Source organism: Aethalodelphis obliquidens, unplaced genomic scaffold, assembly GCF_003676395.1.
Source record: "Aethalodelphis obliquidens isolate GAN/ISIS:26980383/991018 unplaced genomic scaffold, ASM367639v1 scaffold4, whole genome shotgun sequence".
NCBI classification, from domain to species: Eukaryota; Metazoa; Chordata; class Mammalia; order Artiodactyla; family Delphinidae; genus Aethalodelphis; species Aethalodelphis obliquidens.
The window spans coordinates 25,352,668-25,379,137 of record NW_020837948.1 but is presented as its reverse complement, the minus strand read 5'-3'; the positions used below and the strand labels follow the sequence as shown (position 1 = coordinate 25,379,137).

At 39.6% G+C, this 26,470-nt stretch overlaps 1 protein-coding gene across 6 annotated transcripts in view; it reads left to right on the top strand.

Annotated features, from left to right (window-relative positions):
• EPB41L4A (erythrocyte membrane protein band 4.1 like 4A) overlaps positions 1 to 26,470 on the top strand; it is a 256,154-nt gene that overhangs the window by 172,913 nt on the left and 56,771 nt on the right. For all 6 annotated transcript variants that reach the window (XM_027100046.1, XM_027100063.1, XM_027100039.1 and 3 more), the window contains exons 11-13: positions 7,562 to 7,653; positions 9,024 to 9,101; positions 15,185 to 15,306. In XM_027100046.1, the coding sequence (XP_026955847.1) occupies positions 7,562 to 7,653; positions 9,024 to 9,101; positions 15,185 to 15,306 (292 nt within the window). The remainder of the gene's footprint in view (positions 1 to 7,561; positions 7,654 to 9,023; positions 9,102 to 15,184; positions 15,307 to 26,470) is intronic.

The window sequence follows — 26,470 nt, the reverse complement described above, 5'->3', positions numbered from 1 at the left end:
CATTTTAGAAATCATAAGTTCATGCCATACCTCCAGTTTCCATCCATCCCCACAGGGCTTGCTCTTCCTTCCCTCATTTCATTTTTTAAAAAAATTATTATTGTATTTAATTGAACATTTCCACTTTGTTTTAATGATTGCTTTTATTTATTTATTTATTTATTTATTTTTGGCTGTGCTGGGTCTTTGCTGATGTGCTCAGGCTTTCTCTAGTTGCGGCGAGCGGGGGCTACTCTTCGTTGGCGGTGCTCGGGCTTCTCATTGCGGTGGCTTCTCTTGTTGCGGAGCACAGGCTCTAGGAGCGTGGGCTTCAGTAGTTGCAGCACATGGGCGCAGTAGTTGTGGCTCGCGGGCTCTAGAGCACAGGCTCAATAGTTGTGGTGCATGGGCTTAGCTGCTCCGCAGTATGTGGGATCTTCCCGGACCAGGGCTCAAACCTTCCCTGCACTGGCAGGCAGATTCTTAACCACTGCGCCACCAGGGAAGCCTCCCTCTCATTTCAGTTTTGTACAGGCTCTCTTTGGCCTGGGAGAACCATGGCTCCCAATAACAGAAATACATTTACTTGTGTGCTCAGTCCTAAACTGCATCTCAAATAGTTTCAGAATTGCTTTGGCCAAACCACTGAAATTGACAATTTTTTTGTGTGATTCTTTCACTCATGTATATCACCTTGCCAAGACAGTATAGAGTCTAATACCATGTTCAAAATGTACTTGGGTTGGCCTTTCCTTCCCTCCTTCCCTATTCCTGTGTCTCTGGGGTTCATCTGAGATCTAGTTAGGTTTAACTGTTTCAGTTTGCTTTCAGTTATAGGCCCCCCCTTCATATCCTCTTTTCTTTGATTTTAATTTTTGAAGATGTAGAAGATTAGCATGCTTCCAAAAGGCAAAAACTCTGCAAGAAGGCCCACTCAGAAGTATTGCTGACTCCCATATTCCTTTAGTTCCGTTCCCTTACCCTTCTTTGGAGGTAACCAGCTTCAGGGTTTTATGGTTTATCCTCCTCCTTGTATTTCTGTTTATAAAGCTAAGCGTATTAAAGTGTTTTTCTTTCTTACATAAAATATAGCATACTCTATGTGTTCTTTGCACTTTTTCTTTCACTTAGTGGTGCCTCCTAGAAATCTCTGTATCAGTTCATTTGGAGATTTCTTGTTCTCTTGTACATCTGCATAGTACTCCATTGAGTGTCTGTAAAGCAGTTTATTCAACCAATCTCTTACGCTGGGACGTTTAGGTAGTTCTTGATAGTTTGCAATTAAAAATTTTCCTTCAGTCTGTAACTTGGGGCATATGTATTTTTATATCGTTGGAGGGCTGCCTTCGGGGTAAATTCCCAGGAGTAGGAATGCTGGAAGGGTGAGTGTATGTGTAGGTATGTTAGATATTGCCTTATTCCCCCATCCTAACCTTCACCCACAGTTTCTGTGCCATTGTACATTTCACCTACAGTGTTGAGTGTACCTGGAACTATAGGTGTTATATTTTTCCCCTAAGTGTTCACAGGTGTGACTCTGTTAGTAACATTTGGATCCTGATTCCATATGACAGTGTGGTTTGGAGTCTTTCAGATTAAGTGATGGATTACTAGACTAGTGGTCAGATAGCATGGTGTAAGTCCAGATCTCCCACTTCTCTAACTTTGGACAATTTCCTGAATGACATTTAGCCTACATTTCCTTATCTAGTAAGTGAGGATGATAAAATCTGTCTTACAAGGTTGTTGTGAGGTTGAATGAACCCAGTCCAAAGTTGGACTTGTAACAGGCACCTGGTACACATCTCTGAGTCAGAAGTGTCTTTGCCTTCATGCACTTAGAGCTCTTGAAGTTTTGCACAGGAAAGGGCTCAGGCAGCAGCTTGTTCTTGACTAGCCTTGGCTGGTGAATAGCTCTTGCCAAGGCAACAAGGGGAGCTCAGGTCTTGCAGGCCCATGGAGTTTCCTTTGCTTCATTTGCTAGTATGTTTCTCCATTATTAAGTGAGCGATTTGTTTGGAAGGAATGTCTAAATTCTGGTATAAAATTTTTCTACATTAAGAGTATCAATAGATCTTACCAGATATGCCTTCATTTTAACAAGCTTAAGTAACACTTGTTATTAAAATTTTTTAAACATTTGTAAGACTGGCAGTAAAGATTAGTTACCATTAAAATATGAAATCTGCAAATATAAGAGAGAAATGCTGACATTTTAGGAAATCCTACAGTTTCTTTAAAGAAAAGATGAGGAAAAGACAGAGTAAAAACAACAATAACAAAAGTAAGCCATCTGGAATCCTGGGTTTGCATGTGCAGTTTTTCAAATAGGAAGCAGAATAAGCTCAATGAAATAGTTTTCAGAGTTTACTGAAACATGATATAAATATTCTCTAATGTTTTGGCTCCTATTTTCTCCTTTTGAATTCTTGGGAGGAAAGGGAAAAAGGGGGGATGCACAGCACAATCTAACACATCCTTTCCAATTCTATAATTTATGTTTCTATGAAATAGAAAGAGTTATAAACAATTATTCATCAAGCAATTAATTTATTCATCTGTAAAAGAGGTAAAAAGGTTTTTCATCTTTAGTGTATAGTTTGAAATATAACCCACATAGCTGACAAAAGAGTTCTGGAATATTTTTGTTGGTTTTGTTCTTTTATTGTAGAATACAACATATATGTAGGAATAGAAATTAATGTTATTCTTCCAGTGCTCTGTTGAAATGCACAGTGATTTTTAATTCAAACTATATTATGTGCATTTCAGAAAGAATTTTAAAAATAACTGGTGTGTGTGTAGGGATGTTTATATTTTCTAAACCAGAGTAGTTGAAATAAAGTTTTTGCTCATATAGATCAGGGAAACACCAGCTACCTTACCAGCTCTTGGAGAGTCACAGTACATATTAGCTCAATAAAAGGTCTGAGCGTTTAACCCAGTGTTTCGCAAACTTTTTTGACCATAGAACTCTTTATGCCAATAGCATAAGACATTAATGATGTAAGAAACACTTTTTAGGGAGCACTCTGTAAAGAAAAAACTTGAAAGAACAAGATAATATTTTACTCAAGTGTTTTAAAATTCCCTCTAACTTCCCTTTCCAAATAATAACAAGATTGATAATTTTTTGGTTGCAGGGGTCACTCTGAACTCTTTGTCTGGCTTTGCACTCGGGATGAGAAAGCAGTGGAAAATATGGGGAAAGTGATTAAAACAAACATCGTGCCCACTGTCTCACATACACAAACGTAGTTAAATTTTTGGAACTGCAATCATTCAGGCTTACCATTTATAAAGACAGAATTTCTCTAATACTTAAAATTTTGTGATATTTCTTTGGTATTTCTTTTTAGTTCAAGAATAATTTTTTTTTCTGTTCCACCATTTGCCTTCTTTTGCTTTATTAGTAATTAAGTTCTTTCAATCATTTGCTATTAGCCCCCTGATTTTTATTTCATCTAGTGTCTAAAGTAAGCTAACAATTGCCAAGTACATATAAATCTTCTAGAGATTGAATATTTGAAAAAAGATGCCATAAAACTGTAGGCTTGTCATCTTTGCACTTCTTTTTAGCCTGTCCTCTGCCTTTATGGATCATTGATAAGAAAACTGTCTGTTGTAGGCCTTTGCAACATTTATGTAATGATTGCATCTTAGAAGTACTAATCTCTTTACTCTTAAGTATTTGACCTATGCAGTGTACCTTAGGTTACTTCTATTGACCGTGGAGGTGGGATGAATATATAATGACAGGATTGAGAAAATGTTCGTCCTCGTAATTCTAGGGAAGCTGGGGAAGGCAGATTGTCCAGTAGTGGCTGCTTCCCAAGACGGAAGCAGAGGGACCAGCTAGAGTAGGGACTGTGTGTGGCAAGCCCATTGGGCGTGGGAGAGGCAGTGAAGCTGGAGCCCAGGGAGAGTTAGCTGCTGTGCATCTTGTAGTGTGAGCCCCTCCATGGCCCTGTCAGTAAACTCAAGACGATTCAGAGAAGCCAGGCTAAAGTAGATTGATTTCTTCAAGGCTGCAAAGAGGAACATAGCCAGCAAAGATGGGAAAAGAGTGAGAAGAACAGAGGGAGTTAGGTTGGGAATTCGTCCATATAATCTACGTCCTGAATTCTTACAAATGATGGAATTGGGACTTTGAGCCCAGTTTACCTAGAGATCCACAGTGTGATGAAGCCCCATGTGATATCTGAGTTAGAGGTGACTTAGCTTGATCTCTTTATAAAAGGAAAAGAAATAGATTCACACCATAGCTTTGCTTCCGGCATAAAATGACGAAAACTATGAAGGTGTTTGAGGAATTTTGCCAAAGGCAAGCGTTGGTTGCTTGGATAAAGTATTTTAGCCATAGGTTGAAATGAACTTCTGAAGCTAAGCAGCTACTTGTCTTTGTGTGAACAAATGGGAAGGTGCTAATTGTCCATGTCCATTTAGAAGAGGTTTAGTAGGTAGCAGAGTTTCAAAAAGAAAGACATTTGAATGCTGCATCAGTTACATTTATGCCAGCAGTTATTGTATGTAGCAAAAATACACAGAATTTATTCTGAATACCTGGCTCTTTTTAAATTTATGTTAACTTGCCTTTTAGTATTTGGATCATTCTGCTGACAATGGGACAAAAACCAGGCAGCTGGTGTTAAAGCCCTGTATGAATGGGGGAATGAGTTTATATTTGTCATTTGCACAGGGCAGAAGTAATTAGGGAGCCTGTGGGAGGCTCTTTTGTTCCTTTAATATATTTGTATCCACAGAAACTTGAGAAAACCCAATTCTGGTTGGATCTTAAATACCTTTTATCCTTTCATTAGGTGATGGTAGTTTTAAAAAATATATTAAAAGTTAGATTTCCTGTGACCAGGTCTCTATTTGGAAAGCAAAAGAATACAGATGTTTCTGTGATGAATAAAGTGAAAACCAGTCCTAGAAAAGTTTAAGGAGATTTACTTTGTTTTCAAGTTTGAACATTTTTTTGTTTCTCCTCCACTTTTGGAAATCTGGATGATATATGTAATTAAATCACTTTGTGAAAATTCAATTTAGTATGTCAATTCCACCTTATTTGTGGATGCTTTTACTAAAATGTGAAGGTGTCTGTGTCACAGAATAGTCACTAGTAGCCACCATTTCTTGTCAGTGAGAATGCCCAGTATGTTAGTCCTAACACACTTTGTGTTTCAGTTGTTGACAGGGAGATGGGTGCATATACTGAGGAAGGTGGTAGATTGGGGAGCGGAAGAGCAGCCTGTCCTGTACTGGCTTCTTCTTTTGCTTTTTTTTTGGTGAGGCTTGCTGGATCTTAGTTCCCCTACCAGGGATCGAACCCATTCCCCTGCAGTGGAAGCCTGGAGTCTTAACCACTGGATCGCCAGGGAAGTCCCATGTACTGGCTTTATCTTATTTATCCTGATACACAACCAGAAGCAAAATTATCTTAAAATTAATGACCTGTGTATTATATATTCAGATAATCCAGTGACTTTAAAACACCGGCATGGGCTTCCCTGGTGGCGCAGTGGTTGAGTGCCGATTCGGGGGACACGGGTTCGTGCCCCGGTCTGGGAAGATCCCACATGCCGCAGAGCGGCTGGGCCCGTGAGCCATGGCTGCTGAGCCTGCGCGTCCGGAGCCTGTGCTCCGCAATGGGAGAGGCCTCAAGAGTGAGAGGCCCGTGTACCACAAACAAACAAACAAACAAACAAACAAACAAAACACCAGCATGTTATATGACAAACTCTTAATAGTGGTTGCCTCTGAGGAGGGGAATTGGAGACAGTGGTAGGAGGGAGATTGAGTTAGAATTGTGTTATCCACTTTGGTAACTTTTGGTGTTTGTTACCATGAGTATATATTTAAAAAGGAAAAGTAAAAGAAGACAAATTCCCCTCTAAGCATTCCCATCTCCTGACAGGAGGCTTGGTTTCTCAGCCTGCCTCCAAGGATGTTCTGTGATTTCCTCTGTGCCCCTTCCTCTTCACCTCCCCCCTAGTTTCTTTTGCTTTTGAGGAAAACACTTTCTGAATTGATCACCTTTTCTTCATCACCTCTAATTTTGTAATCCTTAACCCCTTTCACGAAAGCCACTGAAGATTTCTCCCCATTAAATGCAGTGACCTCTTTTCAAGCCCTGCGACCTTTCTGGGTCACTTGAGACTTGCCCTCTCCTCCAGCTTCTCTGACACCATTGCCTTGAGGTCCCTTTTGACCTCTTTCACTTCACCTTCACAAGCATCTTCACTGTGATTCCGTTATCCACTCAGTGCTCTCTCCCTGAGCAATCTGTTTTAGATTCTCAGGTGAAATTATCTGTGCCAGCAGATACGACCTCTCTCCTCAGCTCTACCCTTGCATGTTTACTGGCCCATTAGGCGTGTTGAGTTCCTAGTTCCATGGGCATCTCAGAATCAAAATAGCCTGAACTTAATGTCCATTACCCCCCCCCCATCCAATTCCCCAATTTTTTTCCACTTGCTGTATTTTACTACTTAGCAGCACCCAACTTAGAAACCTGGGACTTGCCCTGAGTTCCTTCTTCCACCTCACAAGGTTTTGGAATTACAAAGCCTTGCTGTAACATGCATATATTGGCTCAGTTTCCATCACACCCTTTGATTTTGCAAATAAACTCCTAAATTGGAGAAATTTCATGCATATAAATGTTCTGTCCTTGTTAAAAGGTGTGTGTATAGGGGGAGGAATCGTTTCAGTTGTTCTTCTGCATTGACAACTTTGTGTTTATGAATCCATGGAAACCTTATTCCAGGGGCACTTCTGCATTTGTGACTTGAGTTTGTTTTTTATTTGAGACTAAGTTAGCAATTATATAACTTCACAGAGCTTGTGGTTTATTATTATTTTAGTGTGGATACTGTATTTTGCTTGGTTTCCTATTCAGTCACTTAAAAATAGTATCTTTTGCTGCACAGTTAAAATTACCTCTAATAATGCCTTTGTTTCTTATGTATTAAAATAGATAAGTAGCTGCGAGATTAAAATGATAGTTAAAATTAATTGTATACCTAATATATGGAACTTCACATCTGTCATGTCATTTAATTTATTTCCCCGAATAACTTGATGCAGAATGGAGAAACTCAGTCCTGAGACATTATTTAACTTTCTCAGATTACACTGCTGTGGTGGTCACACCTCCCAGCGACCCCTCTTGAGATTCTTTAGTTTAAGTGTGGCCTGTACATCCCTGAAAAAAATACAGTTAAAATTACATAAAAACTGGGTTTATGGGTGTCTTCTTTTTTTGGGGAATTGATTTTCACACGGTCGGTATTTTTCCTGTTTTGGTCGCCCATTGATGACAGAAGAGTTTGCAGTGCTTCAGTGCCATCACTCTGATTATCCGTGGCCATGGGGTGATGTAGAAGAACATAATAAAGGTGATGGCACTAAGATTTACATGGAACTTATATTTTGTATTTTTATCAAGAGATAATTATTTTTTTAATGTGTTAACAGTAATTTCTCTGCTTACTTGAATTTTTGGTACCTAGAAGGGTGGCTGTCATCTGAAGAATGTTGTGGTCTGTAATTTATATTCTCTCTGTTTCTCTCTCAGTGCAATGAAACCTCATTCTTTTTTGAAGCTCGAAGTAAAACTGCTTGCAAGCATCTTTGGAAGTGTAGTGTAGAACATCATACATTTTTTAGGTATGTTAATGTGAAACCTTTGTTCATTGTCCTAATAAATGAAAATTGCATTTGTTTTTGTTTTTAAAATTTTTTTTGATGTGCATATGTTTTTATAACAAGAATTCTATCCTGTCTACAAGAAATGTACAGTGTTTCTCTTTTACTAACATTTTTACATGCACACACACATATATAGATATTTTCTTTGCTCATGCTACAAGAAAGGATCAAGGACAATTGCTTTTGACATTTATGTAATAAAAGTGCAGCTTTGGTATTGGTGGAAATTAAGTGTTTTACTGTGGACTTACTAAATTTGAAATGACTGTTAGCTTGGAGGTATGGAATGGGTGGCTGGGTATACAAGGCATACAGGATAGACCAAGGTTGGTCATATAAATTTCGTAGGTATTAAGGCAAAGGGGATTGGATGAGGTCACCTGTGGAAAAAGTGAAGAGAGAGGAGCACAAAGCCAGGGACTGAGCTGTGGGACCCTCCCAGCATTTAGAGGACAGGAAGAGCCAGCTGGGGAGTATGAGAAGAAGTAAGCAGTAGGGTATGGGAAAATGGAATATGAGAAAGAAAAATGTCTTAGTGAATAAGGAGCTAGCAGCTGCATTGCATGCTCCTGGGAGGTCACGTAAGATGAGGGTAGAGAATTGACCATTGGGTTGTGGGGATCCTGTTTGTGTCACATCCTTATGGTGTAAAGATAAAACTCAATTTTATCAGATAATACTTGAAACTCTATTTTTGGTTTTTAAATTTAAAACTAGATTAACTCTTCCCCTTATTCGTGTTTGATTTGCATGGAATGGTTTCCCCAAATAGTATGATGCTAGAGAAGTAGCCTTATAAAATGACCCATGTCCGTTGTGGAGTTTGTATTAAGAGAGGGATAGAGCCCAAAAGGTCTGAGGCATTGCCTCTCGTGTAGTGGGGCGGGGCCTAGGAACTGCACGTGGAGGTGTGTGTTGAAAGTACCCTGGAATGGAAAGTACGAAGAAGAGTGAGCCACCCCTTTAGATACGATCAACTGCCCTGAGAACCTTGGCTTGGGTAAATCAGTGTAGTGACAAAAGTTCCCAAGATAATTTAGTAGAGAAATTAAATTGATTCACAATAAAAGCTTCCTTGTGCGGGCAGTGATGTATCTGATAGTCTTCAGGAAGTATGAGTGTTTTGACATGATACAGATATAAAATACTAGAATGTCAAGTATTAGCTTAAAAATAATCGATTATTATTCCTGCCGATATGTAGAATGAATAAAATATTTTGACTGTGTTAAGCAGTGTTGCACTGTTACATATTTCTACACAGCTTTTGCTCAAGTGTTGCATAAGTATAGTTGTGATTATCTAATTTTCTTTTAAAAATTCATTAGAATGCCAGAAAATGAATCAAATTCATTGTCAAGAAAACTCAGCAAGTTTGGATCCCTGAGTTATAAGCACCGGTATAGGTAAATGGCATTTTTTTTCCTCTGGGCTGTGTGTGGGGTGTGTATGAATAGATATTTAATGCAGCTGTCCACATACATGCATGCACATTAAAGTTTGTGATCAGATTTTTTCCTTATTTTTCCACAGTGCCAATGAATTTGATAAGCAATAGCAGTCTATTAAACTGTCTTGACAAAAATGATTTTCTAGGTTTAATTATTTCAATTCTACATTAGCTAGGTTAAGCTTAGGGTGTTTAGAATGTAGTAGAGCTTATTATCTTCAGAAATTCATTTTGATCAAGTTATCACTTATCTCTAATTATGTTGTGATTATGAAACAAAGTAGATATTCTGAATAGTAGTTTTTTGGTATTCTTGGGACATTCAGTTGATCCTCTATTGTAACACAATGTATACTTTACATCAGCGGTCCCCAACCTTTTTGGCACCAAGGACCGGTTTCGTGGCAGACGGTTTTTTCCATGGATGGGGAGGGGGTGGGTGGTGATGGTTTTGGGATGATTCAAGCACATTACAGTTACTGTGCACTTTATTTATATTATTATTACATTGTAATATATAATGAAATAATTATACAACTCACCATAAAGCTGACAGGAGGTGGAGCTCAGGCGGTAATGCAAGCAATGGGGAGTGGCTGTAAATACAGATGAAGCTTTGCTCTCTCACCCACCACTCACCTCCTGCTGTGTGGCCCGGTTCCTAACAGGCCACGGGGGTTGGGGACCCCTGCTTTATATTATGGGTCAAATCAAATGTTTTCTGTAGCATAACGCCTACATATAGTAATGCTAGCAAGTATATCTTAACTTTACAGAGCAGTTACTAAGTGCCATGTATTGTGCTAAATGTATTCCATTTATTGCTTCATTTAATCATGGCAGTCTTATTAACGTTATCCTCATTAATATGTGAGGAAACTAAGGCTCAGAGACGACAAGTCACTTCTCAGGGAAACCCAGCTAGGAAGCAGTAAAGTGGGGTCCAATCCCTGGCAGTGGAACTCCAGAGCCCTTTCCTTTAACATTAGTCAGACTGTTAGCATGTTGCAGGAAAAGCCTGATTGTCCAGCAGTCAGGCAGGTGCCTGTGTCTTTTTGAAAATGGGAGCCTTCTGTGTTTTGAAAAAGAATTTGTTTTGTTTCAATTCGTTCTGTTAAGTGGAGAGCCTGTGATGTGGAAAACAGGGTGTTAGGTACCCAGAGGTACGAAGAATTAGATCTCCCCATCTCTGCCTTCAGAGAGCTACAGTATTATTCAGGCAGTAAGGCGGTCCCAGGCCCCATAAAACCCAAGCAGGGTGCAGAAATGGCACTCGGGAGGTGGGACAGTGTTCTGTCAGTTCTACTGGAGACATCACCAAATGAAATGCTTACTTAGGAGACTTAAAAAAAAATCCAGGTGAAGTGTTTGCAAGATAATGATATGCCAGATTTTAATTCCTCTCTTTGATGAACCACTTTTTTGTCTCGCTTGAAGCCAGAGATAATCAATAAAGGAGTGATTAATATTAAATGTTTAGTGCATTAATCTTTACATATTATTCTCTTGGATATTTGCTCATTAGCTGACTTAAAATAACACTTAAGTATTATTGTGTTATAGATGTTCTTGATATTTGTAGGAAAGTATTCATTGAAATCTAAAAATTTAAACTTCAGGTTATCAAGGTTCTTCCCTAGATAGTGATATAATTACAGGAATTTAAGGAAAGAGTATTTACTTTTATATTGAGAAAAATAGCTCATAGTCAGTATTTCGGCTGTTCTTCCAGTTGGGGCATAACACATTTCAAGGGTTATGGAGTGAATGTGTAAATCTGTCTCTTTGTCACTGAAATGAGGCTAGTGAAAAAGCATCTGTCTTAATATTCTTACTGTTAAAAAATGTAATTATACTGTTTAATGTATGCTGTAGTTGGTTTCTACAAATTTACCCATACCTGATTTCTCAAATTTATTGAAATGCAAATGCTGTGGTTATTGGGAATTATTATTAGAAAGTTATTGGATTTTGCCTATTGAGTATCATTTCTTCCACAAAAGTAATTAAAGATAACCTTTGCAAATTGGAAACTCTGCTACATCTGTTCAGTTTTGTGGCTGGTGTTAACTGCTTGGTAAGTCTTAATGAAATCCAAATCTCAGTGTCTGTATGTAGGAAGCACTAACATTATACCATCTCTGAAAGAAAGGTGTTTCATCCCACTGCCCAGAGCCAGGCTTACGCAGGGATGGGTCTCTGACTGCTGGGTGGTCGCCAGCACATGGACTGTTAATTGGCAAAAGAGTAATAACAACCAAACTTTAATAAACATCATATGCCTGTTCCTTTATTTTGAGACGTTCTGGAGATATCTTGGAATGAAGGAAGAGCTCTGGAAACATAGGTAGCTCCTTCCTTTACCCTGTAGGCTTTTAGAGCATGGAGGATAACGAATAGCATAACCAGTGGCTGCGGTGTGTGAGTGTGGGTGTCTGTGTGTATAATTGTATATGTGTTTATAGTGGGATGTATGTGATAGAGAAAGACAGAATTCTAGTCTTTACTTCCTCTCTTGCATCTTAGGGCTTGCAGAATACCAAGGAGAATCCAACAGAAAAACTTAAGAGGGGAAGATTAGATAATTTTAGTGAAATGTGACAGGCAATCCTTTCAAAATTTAAAATTAAATTTTGGGGAAAAGGCTGAGCTTAAATCTGACAGTTGACTTCTTTTGTTGATTTATTATCAGTTACCAATAATCTGAAATAGAGATTGATTAAATCTTTGGTTAAATATTGCGTTGCACACTGCTCTCTCTTTCTCTTAAAAACTAATCTTGCCTCTACCTTTTGTTAAGTTTGTAGGGGACTCCTGGTTTTGATGAATGAATGAGTTGTGTAGAATTTATACTCTAGAAATGACACTTAGACCTATGAACCACCCCTCAGGGACCTTGATGACCTTCTTGTAGAACTTAAATCACACGAGCTTTCCACATTTCATGAACTATGGAAGAGAGACCAAGTTCTCCTGAGAACCTCCTTTGTGTCAGGTACTTTCACCTGTGTTACTTTATTAAATCCATTCAGTGACCCATCAAAGGAGGTATCATATGCTCATTTCTGTAGACAAGAAATATGAGCCCCCCAAAAGTAAGGTAACTGAACTAAAGACCTTTAACCAGTAAGTGGCAAAGTTGGGATTAGAACCCAGGTGTCTTTCCTCTTGTTCTCTTCATTCTACCCCACTGATGGCTGATTGTATCCTCACTTTGAAGCTGAAGGGCTGCTGGCAGTGCCTCTCATCATAGGATGGGAGTATGTGTGCCACAGTGTGAGGGGCAGGGAATTGGGCGATCCTGGGGACAGTGTTCTGTCCTGTCACTATGGAGAGCCACCGGGTGTGTAAGAGCTCTTTCACCGACACTGAAAATCTCTACTGTTGTCAAGTGCTTTTTGCTACAAGAAAATACTAAGAATACCGTACAGAAGTATTTCTGCTAGGAAGTAGTCTGAACAAGTATAAATAAGGAAAATGAGGCTCTAGGAGATTTAAAAAATCAGCTGCTGAAGGCCACACACTTATAGCAGAGCTGCGTTTTAACCTGGGCTTGTAGCTTTAAACCAAATGGCTCTGCACTCTGTCCCTTTTCCCAGGCTGCCAAGCTGTGCCACACTGACCAGCTGGAGGACAGAAAGCTTGTTCCAGTCCCAGGTCCCGTACAGCCTGTGCAAGATCAGTTTATGTTTCTGGACTTTAGTTTTATGGATCTTGTGATATGATTTTCCCATTTCTCATTTATTCCTGAGAGAGAAACCATGAGGAAAAATTGAATAATAAAGTAAAATCTCATTATAAAATGCCTCAGTGGTCCACATATTATTGGGTTATGTTTTTAGGGCAAATATTTTTCCTCTATGCAATGAAGTACATACTACCCAAGTCTTAGAGTAAGTTTGTTTTAAGTAGATGTTATCTTCATATTCCAAACCATTTCTAATAGTGGAATTTTGTTCTCTATATAGATTTTTTAAAAGATTTTCAGGGGAGAGATGTTGCTATTTGTGTTACCTTATGTACTACCTTTAAAACAAATAGTTAAAACTGTAGAAATATTCTCAAATTGATTATTTTAAAAAAATTATTTACTTGTATTTAGTAAATAATTATATAATATTTTTATGTGCCTGGCATTGTTCTAGAAAATGTATAAATATTAATACTTAACATTGATGATAAGCCTATGAAGTGGTCATTGGTATTATTCTTACTTTAGTAATGAGGAAATGGAGATACAGAGAGTTTGAGTAATGTTTCCCAAGGTCAGAGAGCTAGGATATGACATCGCTGGGATTTGAACCCAGTCTCCAGAACTTGTCTATTAACAATACATTAATATGTAAAAGAAAACAGCAAAATGAAAGCTGGTAAATGATAATTTTCTTATCAAATAACATTATTAGATTTTTATATATTTTCATTATATATAAGGAAAAAAAAAGTAGTTAAATTTCAAGTGAAAGAAAATCTCTCACAGTTTTCCCCCCTACTCCCTCCCCTCCCCCTGGTTTCCATGAAGTCTTGAATATGAAGTACATGGATGGAACCTGTCATTTTAATTCCTCATATCAAGTCATATCCTCACTTAGCCTGATGAGAAACTGCTTTTTATGAGTGTTTTGGGCCTCTCTTTATTTCTAATAAAAGTGGATGAGGTAGTAAGGAGGGGAAGCTTTCACAGAAGAATGTAGGAGGTGAATTTGGCTTTCTAAGTCTTATTTAGTCTCTTTTGGGGAGAGAGCCACCAATATATATTCTGTAAATGTAGGATAAATGGGATTTGTGGCCAATAAAAGACTATTTTTTCTTCCCATTAGGTGGCTCTTAACTGTGGTGAATCAAAGTATTGATAGATAATTAGAAATGCATTTTCTCTGTACCTAAATGATACTTTCTGTCATGAAAGCCAGAGTTGTTCATTGACTCAAATTCAGCTGTGGAATAAACTTTTCGTAGGATGAATGTTGACTGAAATACAGCAAATTAAATTACATAGTTCCTTGAGTAGCTTAGTTTGTCCCCAGGGAAAGCTCTCCCTGTTGCATCCTCACATACTCTTAAGGAAGCGGTACTGTGCATGGGGTTTTAGGCTGCTTTAAATCTTCCTGGGCACTTCCTGACTCAGGTGAAGTGGGCATAATCAATGGTTGATTGTGTCACAGGGTTCAGAGTGAAATCACACTAAGTGGTCCAATTGGGGAGGCTCTACAGCACGGGGACATGTTGATTCACGTAGAATCATTGCCTTCTGTAGTTTAGCCCAACACAGTTTCTTTACTATTTAGTTGTAGAGCTGGAAGACCATCAGCATCCTCTATTTCTAGCTTATCATTCTACTTAAATCAAAACCTAACTCCTCCTTTAATAAATCCTTTCTTTCCTGGTTCTCCCTCTGAAAGATCTTCCTTGTGTCGGCTGAGGAAAAAAAGCGCAACATGAGAGCTGTGAGTTCAGTTTTATCTGGGGCTTACTGAGGACTAGAGGCTGAGAGAGAGCCTCTCAGATAGCTCTGAGGAACCGCTCCTAAGGGAATGAGTGCAGTCAAGCACACACCTCTGTAGAAGGTTGCTACTAGGAGCGAGGAGCAGATGTCTCCGTTAATGCTTTTAGCGCTTTTCTAAGTATGAGAAGGTGCAAGAAACTGGGTTCATAAAATTTTCTCCTGAAAACACCTATCTGAAGGCCTGTTCAGCCACTTGTTCCCAGCCTCATTCCTGATCTCTGTCCTGAACTCCTTTCAGAGTGTATTGAAGGTCAGCAACTTTAGTGGCTAGTGACTTCATTCTCGTAGAACCAGGTGGCGAGCGACATTCTTCAGTTGGCCCTTCTGTCTCACCTAAATCTTTCCTATTAGAGTTTATTAGTTCCTTGGTTAACATTGCAGTGAGAATCAATTGAAAGCCCTATATACTTATAACCTGTGTGAATCTGTGTTTTTTCTTCTCTCCATACACTGCAGATATTCTCCATGAGCTGTGGTGTAATTTTGTGGCTGTGTGGTTTTACCTGTGTTACTCAAAATGTTGTTTTTTCAAGTGGCAGGACAGCGTTACAAATGAGTCGAGATCTTTCTATTCAACTTCCCCGGCCAGATCAGAATGTGGCAAGAAGTCGAAGCAAGACTTACCCTAAGAGAATAGCACCAACACAGCCAGCCGGTAAGTCACAGAGCCCCCAACTCCTCATTGTAACCTTGTGTTTCCTTTTAGGCTCCTGGTGTAGCATACACTTAAATGGTGACTGTAGCCCTGGAGGTTTTTAATTGTTAACAGTAGAATTTTTAATTTGACCCAGAAAACGTCCACGCAATCAGAAATTATTAATAAGCAGGCAGGTAAGCAAGTTGAATCCCCATAGCCTGCTTAATGACTATACTTAATAACTCTTTTTTGAAGGCATTAAATAAAACCTCAACTGCGTAATTTCTTAGTTTGGTGTAGCTGAGATTGGAATTGAAACAAATTCTTTGGCAAAAGTCTTAAAAAAAATACCGTTGACATAAGAGTCTGTGAAGAATTTAGCTTTTTGTTATCGTTGGTCTTTTATTGTGATCTATAATAAAGTGCATAAAGTATACATACTACATACCTATGCACATACACATAAGTGTATGTGTGTTTATATACATATATAAATATATACGCAGGCGCGCACATGCACACACACACACAATTTAACATAGCCTACAGCCCCAGAAGTCCCTGCTGTTTGCTTGGTCACATCCTCACCTTCTCCCTCCCCAACCAGTGAAAGCCTCTGTCTGACTGTGTGGTAATTATTTCTTTACTTTTCACTATAATTTTAGTACTTATGTAGCCTTCTCTGAACAAAGTAGTTTTCTTGCCTATTTTTAAAACATTATATAATTGAATCAAGGGGTGTGTTCCTTTGTGTCTTGCTTCTATCAGTGTTATATGTAATATATATATATAATATATATACTATATATACTAATATATATACCAAATATATATATACTAAAATGCATTCATTTTTCTTGCAGTGAGTTTTCTATTGTATGACAGCTCCTTATTCATTCTACTATTGGTGGACATTTGGGTTATTCAAATTTTTTGTTTTTAATGCACACCACTTCTTTAATAAACCACCTCATCAGTCAGTTTCAATCCATGTTCAATGTTCAGAGCTCACGGAATTTTACTCTAAAGTGATCTTACTGACTTTGGTTTGTGGCTTGCTTACAGATCAGCCTTGTCTAACACTCTCCACCGGCTTTTCACATATATTATTTCACTTGAACCTCCCAGTAATCCTGTGAGGTAAAGCAAGGCAGACACTACATTCCCATTTTACAGATGAGGAAGACGTGATCCCAGTAGCTAGAAAGGGGTGGGGCTGGGACGAGAGGCCAGATCTCCTGTCTCTTTCTGCCATATTGTATGAAGAGAATGAATTTTTAATAACAATAATTAACATCTGGGGGGTGGTGGTGGGATGAATTGGGAGATTGTGATTGACATGTATATACTAATATGTATAAAATAGATAACTAATCAAAAAATAACATCTGGGGCTTCCCTGGTGGCGCAGTGGTTGAGAGTCCGCCTGCCGATGCAGGGGACACGGGTTCGTGCCCCGGTCCGGGAAGATCCCACATGCCACCGAGCAGCTGGGCCCATGTGAGCCCAGTGAGCCATGGCCGCTGAGCCTGTGCGTCCGGAGCCTGTGCTCCGCAACGGGAGAGGCCACAACAGAGAGGCCCGCATACCGCAAAAAAAAAAAAAAAAAAAAAAAAAAAAAAAAAAATAACATCTGAACATCGAATGACAGTTGGCAAAGCATTATGACAGCTGTTGTTTCATTTAACCCTCATGACAAGCCTATGAGGAACGTGTTTTGAGTTTGCTCCACTGCTGCTGGCTGTGAGAATGTCACCTGACTTACAGTTTCTAAAGTGAAATTAAATCTGATTGTAGGTCCCCTCCTCTCACTGGGCTGAGAGGAAATTAAATTCTTTCTGATGGTTCTACAGTGGTAAAAATAAGACATGATTTAATTTTGCAATGGGTTACCTGCCACATAAGTAATATTATCCCCACGTAGCTGATGAGGAAAACTAAGATTATCAAGGTAATTTGGCCAAGATTACATAATAAGCAGGTGACTTAATTCTAGCTTTAACATTTAATATCTTTATCTTAATATTTTGTGATTATCTTTGAATATGATCAGTCTTAAATCCCATTTGGATCAAGTGCAATGTGGTATAATTGATAAGCAAACTTTCAGATCCTTTGCTATTTCTTAAACACCAGGCCTCATGAAATTATTTTGAGACCAACCAAGAATATCAAAAGCATTCCTCGTGTCCAATCAACATTTCATTCCACTTGAGATGCTGGAATCACACGTGCATTTTACACAGACCTGCTCAGGTTGTTCCTTTTCCTCTCCTTGTGCTCTTAGAAAAATATCTTCCTCTGTAACACTGTGTCTGTCTGTCTGTCTGTCTCTCCTTGGAAGCCAAAATTCCAGAAGCTGATTTATTTAGGGACAAGGGGTTTTGTTTTTGTTTCTCTCCTGGCTTATGCAGATCCAGCCAAATGCAGGTTTCACAGAGTAGCCTGGAACTGTACTGAGCCCTCGCGTCCGTTTCCCCTCCCCACTAGTGTTGTATTAAAACACACTCCCTCTAGGGTGGAGGCTGAGGAGCTGGATAATGCACAGCCCAGCGTGCTCGAGGGCAGCCTCTCAGCATCAGGCTGAGAATCTTTTAAAAAATGCAGCACATGTTATGCTTTGACTATTATAAAAATACATCCTCGCTTTAGGAAATTGAGGAACCTCAGAACTCCCCCTCCCCTGCAAAAAGAATATCTTTCATGTTCAGTTCCATTCTCTTAGCGCTAACACTATTTTATATAGCCTGCTGGTCATTTGCATATCTTTTCTGCAAAAATGATATAGCGGTGTTTTTATTTACTTTTTTATTTAATAACATATCATGAATATGTTCTAACAAGTTTTAAGTGTTCTTATATAGCACCATTTGAATGTCCAAATAATTTTCTGCTGCATAGATGCATTGATGTGACATAATTTATTCAACCAGTCGTTAGTTTTTGGATATTTAAGCTGTTTCAAAATTTGAAAAATATAAATGTAACTAAAGTGAATATTTTTGGAGTGATATCTCTAAGTATTCATGCTGATTTATTGTATGTATTTTAAACAATGGTATATTTTTATAATTTTTACTAAAAAAAGAGGATCATACAGGGCTGTGTTTAAAAACTGAGACTGATGTATGTACATTTCACTTTGGTTTTGAATTACTTTTGAAGCCTGTGTTTCACAAAACTGTGATGTGTTCTGGGGACCCAGAGATGACCCTGCCCTTGACAGCGTGATTGTCCTGGGTGGGGAAGGACCATTTAGCAATGCCTGTGATGCATAGTTATTTCAGTTGCTGTCATGCACATATGAAGAATGCTCTGGGGGCAGGGATAATGTTGTTCTATGTTTATTTGAATGTTACATATTCTTTTTTTTTTTTTGGTTGTGCTGAGTCTCAGTTGCGGCAGGTGGGCTCCTTAGTTGAGGCTTATGGGCTCCTTAGTTGTAGCATGCAAACTCTTAGTTGCAGCATGCATGTGGGATCTAGTTCCCCGACCAGGGGTCAAACCCATGCCCCCTGCATTGGGAGGTGGATCCTTAACCATTGTGCCACCAGGGAAGCCCCTGAATGTTACATATCCTTTTTCCTCTAATTCAAGTGTACTCTGCTTTGAGCCTCAGTTGAACCCAGCTGGTAGAGAGACCCAGTCTCTAAGGTCATGGTGGGGTTCAGACTTGGAGTGGAACAATTGAAGAGGGCGCTCTTGTCTTCACCTGCATCAGTCACTCTGTGCTCCTTATCCCACCCAGCAGGTCCCATTAAGCAGGGCAATTCTGTGTGAATCTGGGCCACTGTGAGTATGAGAGGGGAGGGGTTATTGGTAAGCCTGGAGCCTCCTGTGCTTAGGGTCCAGCCTGCCCCTTTAAGGCTCTGCTGTGGCGGGTGGTGGAGGGGAGCGGCCTGTAGGTCCCTAGGTCACTGTAGCCCTCAAGCCTCCATCTCCTTCCCCACCAAGCCTTTTCTGCCACTCCAGGCAGCTCCTCCAGCCCTGTCACTTCTGATTCCCACACTCTCAGCTCCAGAGCAGCCTCCTTGCTCCAAAGCTCCCTGTTCCTGAGATTTGTTCATGGGTGGCTGGGCAGGAAAGGAACAATAGCTCAAAACGGTAGTTTTTTTTTTTTTTCTAATTATTTTTTATTGACCAAAGAGAAGCAAAAAGTATTACCTTACTAAATATTCCTGCCACAATTACTTAAATTTTTATTTGAAAATTTTGACAATTAAAATGGTAGAAAGCTTATTTTAAAACGTAGAAAAAGTTTATTTTATTAGATTGTACTGTGATTGGCAAAAATGGAGTTGTGGTTTAAAAAGAAGATAGATTTAAAAAAAAAAACAACTCTAATGAGGCCAGCTATGAATTTTCATAAATTGAATTCTGGTAGGCTCTCTAAAATAAAACTTTAGAGCTATACAGTTCCAAGAGTCATTGGCATAAATTCTCACCTCTCATTTAACATTTATAGATACTAAAAAAACAAGTTGTGATAGAAAGGAGACTTTAGCTTTTTGTTAGTTTATATCATTAATTTATACTACATGACTTGTAACTTTAGAAGACGTTATTTTGTTTCTTCTGAAGTTAAAGTAATTCAGTCAAACTTGATGACTACTGCCCTTAACCTGTATCTCAGTTCTCTGCAACTTTAAAAAAGCCTGTGCTTTTATTTCTCAGTCAGGAATAATAAATGCCCTGGTAGCTCAAAAGCCATTGTGTTTAGAACCCACCAAGATTAGACCTTGGCACCTCTATGAGGAAGCGCATTCCAGAGTCAGGAGCCCTGCACCCAGCCTGCCTTCTGCCCCACCCCCACCCCACCCCAGAGGAGTTCAGCGCCGGGGCAGGCAGCCAGAGCATTCCTCCAGATCTGCTCGGCAGAGGAGCTTGGGGGTAAGGCAGGAGGCGAGATGGCAGGAAGGAAAAGTGCATATTTTGTACAGCCCTTTCTCTGACAAGCTCTTGGCAGCTCACAAAGGTGGGTTCCTGTCAGAAAAGAGTTTCTGCTGTAAGAAGACAGCAGTAAAGACAGAATGTAAAGGCAGTAAAGACAAAATGTTTAGCTATAATCCACAATTAGCTGCAAGAAAAGTAATGGGTGAAACCATTTACAGTGGATAAACAATGCTGTGATTGTCTGATGCAGCATTTTGAGTTCTTAAGCATATCGTACTGATGAACAGAGAAATAAATAGTTGCAGTGTAGTCTTCAGACAACTGAAAAGCCGGTTCGGGTGACATTTTGGCATTCCCACTCTGAATCTGTGGAAGACGCTGCAGACACAATGCCCGAGGGATCCTGAAAATGACTTGTGAGTGAGGATGGTTCGTGCCTGGTCTGGAAGCAGAGAGTTACTGCTCAGGCCAAGCCAGTGTTTCTGTGCAGGAGAGAGGACCTAGTGTTGCCAATCTTCCACTGTCTCAAGGGAAGCACGAAATTTAGATATTTATAGAAACTTTTCCAGAATTTTAAGTTTTGGCAATTGATTTTATTTTGAAGAAGGTCTCTGTGTGCTAAATCCAACATTCCTAAGGGCCCAGTATGGCTTGAGGGCTGCCTTTTGAGAACCTCTGTTTGACAGAGCTGGTATGAATGGCCGATCCACCTGTCCTGGGGTCTCTATGGGTTTCTGCAGCATCCCCTGTGGAGGTCAGGTTCTACACTCCATGACTCCCAGCAGGAACACTTTGTAGTTGGTAGGTCGGTTGGCCAACTCTAGGGGATGATGGTGCCACACAGGTCTGAACCCCCTAGCAAATGATTCACACGTGGGTAGCTGACCGACCTTTACTGGTGACCTGAGCTGGGTGTAGTCCAAAGCAGGAGAGACAGAGAAATGCTTTGACATAGCGAAGTACAGTTTCATCAATTTGATGTAGTATAAAGCTCTGGGCTGCTGAGACATAGTAATGTCAAGAGAGTAATAATCACTTACTGAGCACTTGCTCTGGTTGGCACATTATGTCAGACATGAGGTTAGCAGAAACCCAGCTTGGCTTGTGGCGATCAAAAATAGATTTTAAAAAATTATTATTTTTTTAATGCAGACAAAAGGCAAGCTATGTGAGTAGAGACTGTGCATATCAGACTGAGCTACATCTGAGAAATCTGGGTTCAGCCTCAGTCATCCCTGTACTAACTGTATAGTGTGATGAAGTCACTTAACCAGGCTGAGCCTCAGTTTCTTTATGGGTCCAGTGCGGGTATTACTTCCTGCCTCACGGGTTGTTGTCATGCGGGATGGTGTCTGCGTTGGGCGCAGCATCGTGTCAAGAACGTGGAGGGGCTTGGTACACTTCAGTTTCTTTCTCCTAAATCAAAAGGAGTCTTTCTCTACATAGTGTGGACCAGCCTGTGAGTCCACCTGAGAGTCTTTGAATTATATTTACCATATAGCATCAACTTCACATACAAAGGATAATATAATTATATGAGGGAGGTGTGGCCTTTTATGATTGATGGGTGGAGAGAGTCATTCAAGTGCAGAGAATGGGCTTTGGAAAGACATCAGTTACCCCTGATTTATTCTAGAAGATTGGGTATAAACAAGTATGAGGGAAGTAGGCGAGTCAAAGGGCCCCCTGTGTGTAGGTTTCTCCTTTCCTGCCTGCCTGAAGATCTCTGGGTACACAAGGGCAGCTGTTGTCAGGCAGTATTGGGAGCCCAGAGTTGGGTATCGTCCTACTTAACCTGTTCCTACTTCCCAGAGTAATCATTTTTCTCACCTTATTTTTACCCCTACTCTGTGCTCACCACTCTCTAGGCGCTCCAGCACCACTGGGATAGTCTATGGCTATGAATTGGGAATAACAAACGCGTTACAGTGAATCCATAATAATGATGAGATTGTATGCTTGTTTTAAAGTTCACATAGTTAATCATTTCATCTTCTGTATAAGGTGGTTTTCCCTATTTGAGGTAATCAGGTACTAGGCCTATCCAAGTCCACTTTTCATGTCAGCCAGGCAGTGGAAACAGAAGACAAAGGGCTAAGCTGAAAGGGCTCGGGGAGGGAAGCAGAGCTGTTGAATGAGGAGTAAACAGAAGCTGGGGCTGTGGATCTGTGATTTCATAAGTCAAGTCCCAACCTCAATAAGCTGTTAGATCAGCAACCTCACTTCTGCAATATGAGCAGGCCTGTTGCTGTGTTTGTCATCACAGAGACTGAAAACTACCTAAATGTCCATTAGTAGGGAACTGGCCTAATAAAATAATAGATGTGTCTAGGAAATACCTAGGAAATACCATGTGTCTCTTAGAAGAAGTCTGAGGGCAGGATTTGACGTTGTGTTGGTCCGATTCTATAGTCCCACCACGTCTGCCTTGAAAGGTCAGATCCCCTGAGGAGCTCCACAAGGCAGAGGAATGTTAATGACCAACAGTCATTGAGCATCGCTGCATGCCCAGTGCTGTACTAGGCACATGCAGATAGGATCTCCCTCATTTCTTTTAGAAGGGTGCTGTGACTCTCAGTGTAACAGGTGAGAAGACAGAGGCAAGGACTTGCCCAGGGCCCCAGAGCTGGAATATGATCCCAGGTCAATTAGAGTCTGCGATGTGGAGAGGAGGAACAAAAAAGAATGTGATAAATTTGTGTCAATATGGAAGGATATCCAAGAGATAGTATAAGCAAGAAAAAAAAAAAAAAAGCCAGGGGTGGGGGCCAGCAGCATGTAATATGCTCCCATTACATAAAAATACAATCAAAAAGAGAAATCAGAAATCCGGAGTGGGAGAGAGATTTATTTTTACTCTGTATTCTTTAATAGCATTTGTGTTTTTACCATTTTGTACTTTAACAAAGCCCTTCAGATACTTGTCATGAATACCTTAAGTTCACAAGATGATTTCAAATGTCCGTTCAAGTTTCCAGATGAGGACACTGATATTATGCTAGGAAGCGTGCATCATAATTTATGGAAAAAGTAATAGAACGATACGAGACAGATCATACAAATTCAAATGTTAGGATTTCTACTGTGCTGTTACAGATACAGCTCAAGTCTTCAAGGCAAAGGGCATAAGACATTTTCATATCTGTACATTTTAAAAAAATTTTTTTTTCATATCTGTACATTTAAACATAGGCCTTAAAGTGTAGGAGATTGCACTGTAGATCCTCGAGTCAGAGCATGCTTTGTTTCAAAGGAGGAAGACTCATGCAGGACCCACAGTCCTTGGATTAGATGACATAGAGGACAATCACTTTGTGTTGTAGGCAAGGAAACTGAAGCCCAGAGAGGTGAAATGATTTGCAAGTGTAGCAAGTTCTGGAACCTGGAGGGTATCTGGATGAGAATCATTAGGCACTGTGAGGAGTGTCTGGAAAAAGACAGTGACGTAATAACTCTCACACCTATTGGGCACTTGATGGGTATTGTGAAGTTTTTGCATGTTTGTCCTCTCTAGGTCAGCTGAAGACAGGAGGGGAAGAAATTAGTAAAAATTGTCATACAAGGGAATGGGAGCAAGACATTCTGACCAGGAGTTGTTATGTGGGTAGTTTTGGAGAGGATTTCTAGAAAATTTAGGAGAGTGTTAACTTTGTTTTCGAAAGTGTGTGATTATGACTGTCCTCCTTCAAACCTGATAAGTCAGAATTAGGTGATCAACTGAGGTGTGGTCCAAATCTGTGACGTCACTTTCTCTTCACCCTAAGAACTCCTGCAACTGATTATGTAAGCCTTTGCATTGAGAAGGCATGTGGTACAGTGGCAGGAAACAAACAAACAAACAAACAAACATGTACCTGATCTGAGTAGACTTGAATTCCTGGTCTAACTCGGCTGTGACTTGTAACACATCATTCAACATGCTGAGCTGTCACCTCATGTCCATAAAGTGAAGCAATTCTTTTGGTAAACCTGTGGGAAGGTGGGTGGTATCCTTATCTTACACATGAGGAAACAGTAGCTCAGAAACATTGAATACTTATTCAAAGTTACACAGATAGTAAGAGCAGCAGCAGGGTTTGAACCCAGGTCTTTGGAATATTAAGGCACATCCTTGGAAAGGGAATGGAAAACAAAAAAAGTGAAAGTTGATTTGAAAATAAGTATACATCCTCTGGTTTTCCCACTATTGTGTGATTCCTTTACTTCACTAGATCTGCTTGTTTCAGCAGATATTCTTGAAGATAATGCATTTACAGAGGAGCAGCAAGTCAGTCTGATTTTATATCAAGTCATTTTTTTAAGAAAATATTTAAGTTCTTTGGGACATTTTACCCATGAAAGAGGGGAAATGGCAGTAACCGTGTTAATTGCAAGGAGCATTAGGTTAGGTCACAGAGTTGGGTGTATGGTTTGTTCAAGGCTGTCTTCCTTTGTTGACACCCTTTTCTATTCTGCCTTGAAGCTGATGTTTATTTTCATTCTGTAAAAAATGTCTTAATATATGGCAAGCTGGTTAGATTTTCTCTAAAAAGTTAATGATTCCACTCTTTCTGGGAGTGTTTAGCATTCCATGCATAGCTATCAAAATTAAAAAAGCACACAAGGCTAAAGGCGTATTGTATGTTCCAGTTAAATACCATAGCTTTAGTGAGTTATCATAAATGACACTTTTTATCCCCTTTACCTTCTCATTCAACAAGAATTTATTGAGTGCTTCTTTGGCATAAGACCTGTGATGTTGTAATTAATAAATAATCATTTGATGAAATTAGAACACTTACACCATACATAAAAATAAACTCAAAATGGATTGAAGACCTAAATGTAAGGCCACACACTATAAAACTCTTAGAGGAAAACGTAGGCAGAACACTCTATGACATAAATCACAGCAAGATCCTTTTTGACCCACCTCCTAGAGAAATGGAAATAAAAACAAAAATAAACAAATGGGACCTAATGAAACTTCAAAGCTTTTGCACAGCAAAGAAACCATAAACAAGATGAAAAGACAACCCTTAGAATGGGAGAAAATATTTGCAAATGAAGCAACTGACAAAGGATTAATCTCCAAAATATATAAGCAGCTCAATATCAAAAAAACAAAAAACCCACTCCAAAAATGGGCAGAAGACCTAAATAGACATTTCTCCAAAGAAGATATACAGATTGCCAACAAACACATGGAAGGATGCTCAACATCACTAATCATTAGAGAAATGCAAATCAAAACTACAATGAGGTATCACCTCAAACCAGTCAGAATGGCCATCATCAAAAAATCTACAAACAGTAAATGCTGGAGAGGGTGTGGAGAAAAGGGAACCCTCTTGGCACTGTTGGTGGGAATGTAAATTGATACAGCCACTATGGAGAACAGTATGGAGGTTCCTTAAAAAACTAAAAATAGAAAACTACCATATGACCCAGCAATCCCACTACTGGGCATATACCCTGAGAAAACCATAATTCAGAAAGAGTCATGTACCACAATGTTCATTGCAGCACTGTTTACAATAGCCAGGACGTGGAAACAACCTAAGTGTCCCTCAACAGATGAATGGAAAAAGAAGATGTGGCACACATATACAATGGAATATTACTTAGCCATAAAAAGAAACGAAATTGAGTTATTTGTAATGAGGTGGATGGACCTAGAGTCTGTCATACAGAGTGAAGTAAGTCAGAAAGAGAAAAACAAATACAGTATGCTAACCCATATATATGGAATCTAAAAAAAAAAGTGGTTCTGCAGAACCTAGGGGCAGGACAGGAATAAAGACACAGACATAGAGAATGGACTTGAGGACAAGGGCAGGGGGAAGGGTAAGCTGGGACGAAGTGAGAGAGTGGCATTGACATCTATACACTACCAAATGTAAAGTAGATAGCTAATGGGAAGCAGCCACATAGCACAGGGAGATCAGCTTGATGCTTTGTGACCACCTAGAGGGGTGGGATAGGGAGGGTGGGAGGGAGACGCAAGAGGGAGGAGATATGGGGATATGTGTATATGTATAGCTGATTCACTTTGTTATACAGCAGCAACTAACACAACAATGTAAAGCAATTATACTCCAATAAGGACATTAAAAAAATAATAATAAATAATCATTTGGCCTTCATCCCCATTTCTGGCACAGAGCTCCTAAAACACTTGGAATTTCCTAAGTGATAAGAACCCTGAAGGTGAAAGGAGCATCTTTTGTTATTCATAACAAGCCCCTTTTAACCACACCTGAATTTATGGTAATGAGATGACTTCTGGAAAGCCCCAAACAAGGAGGGG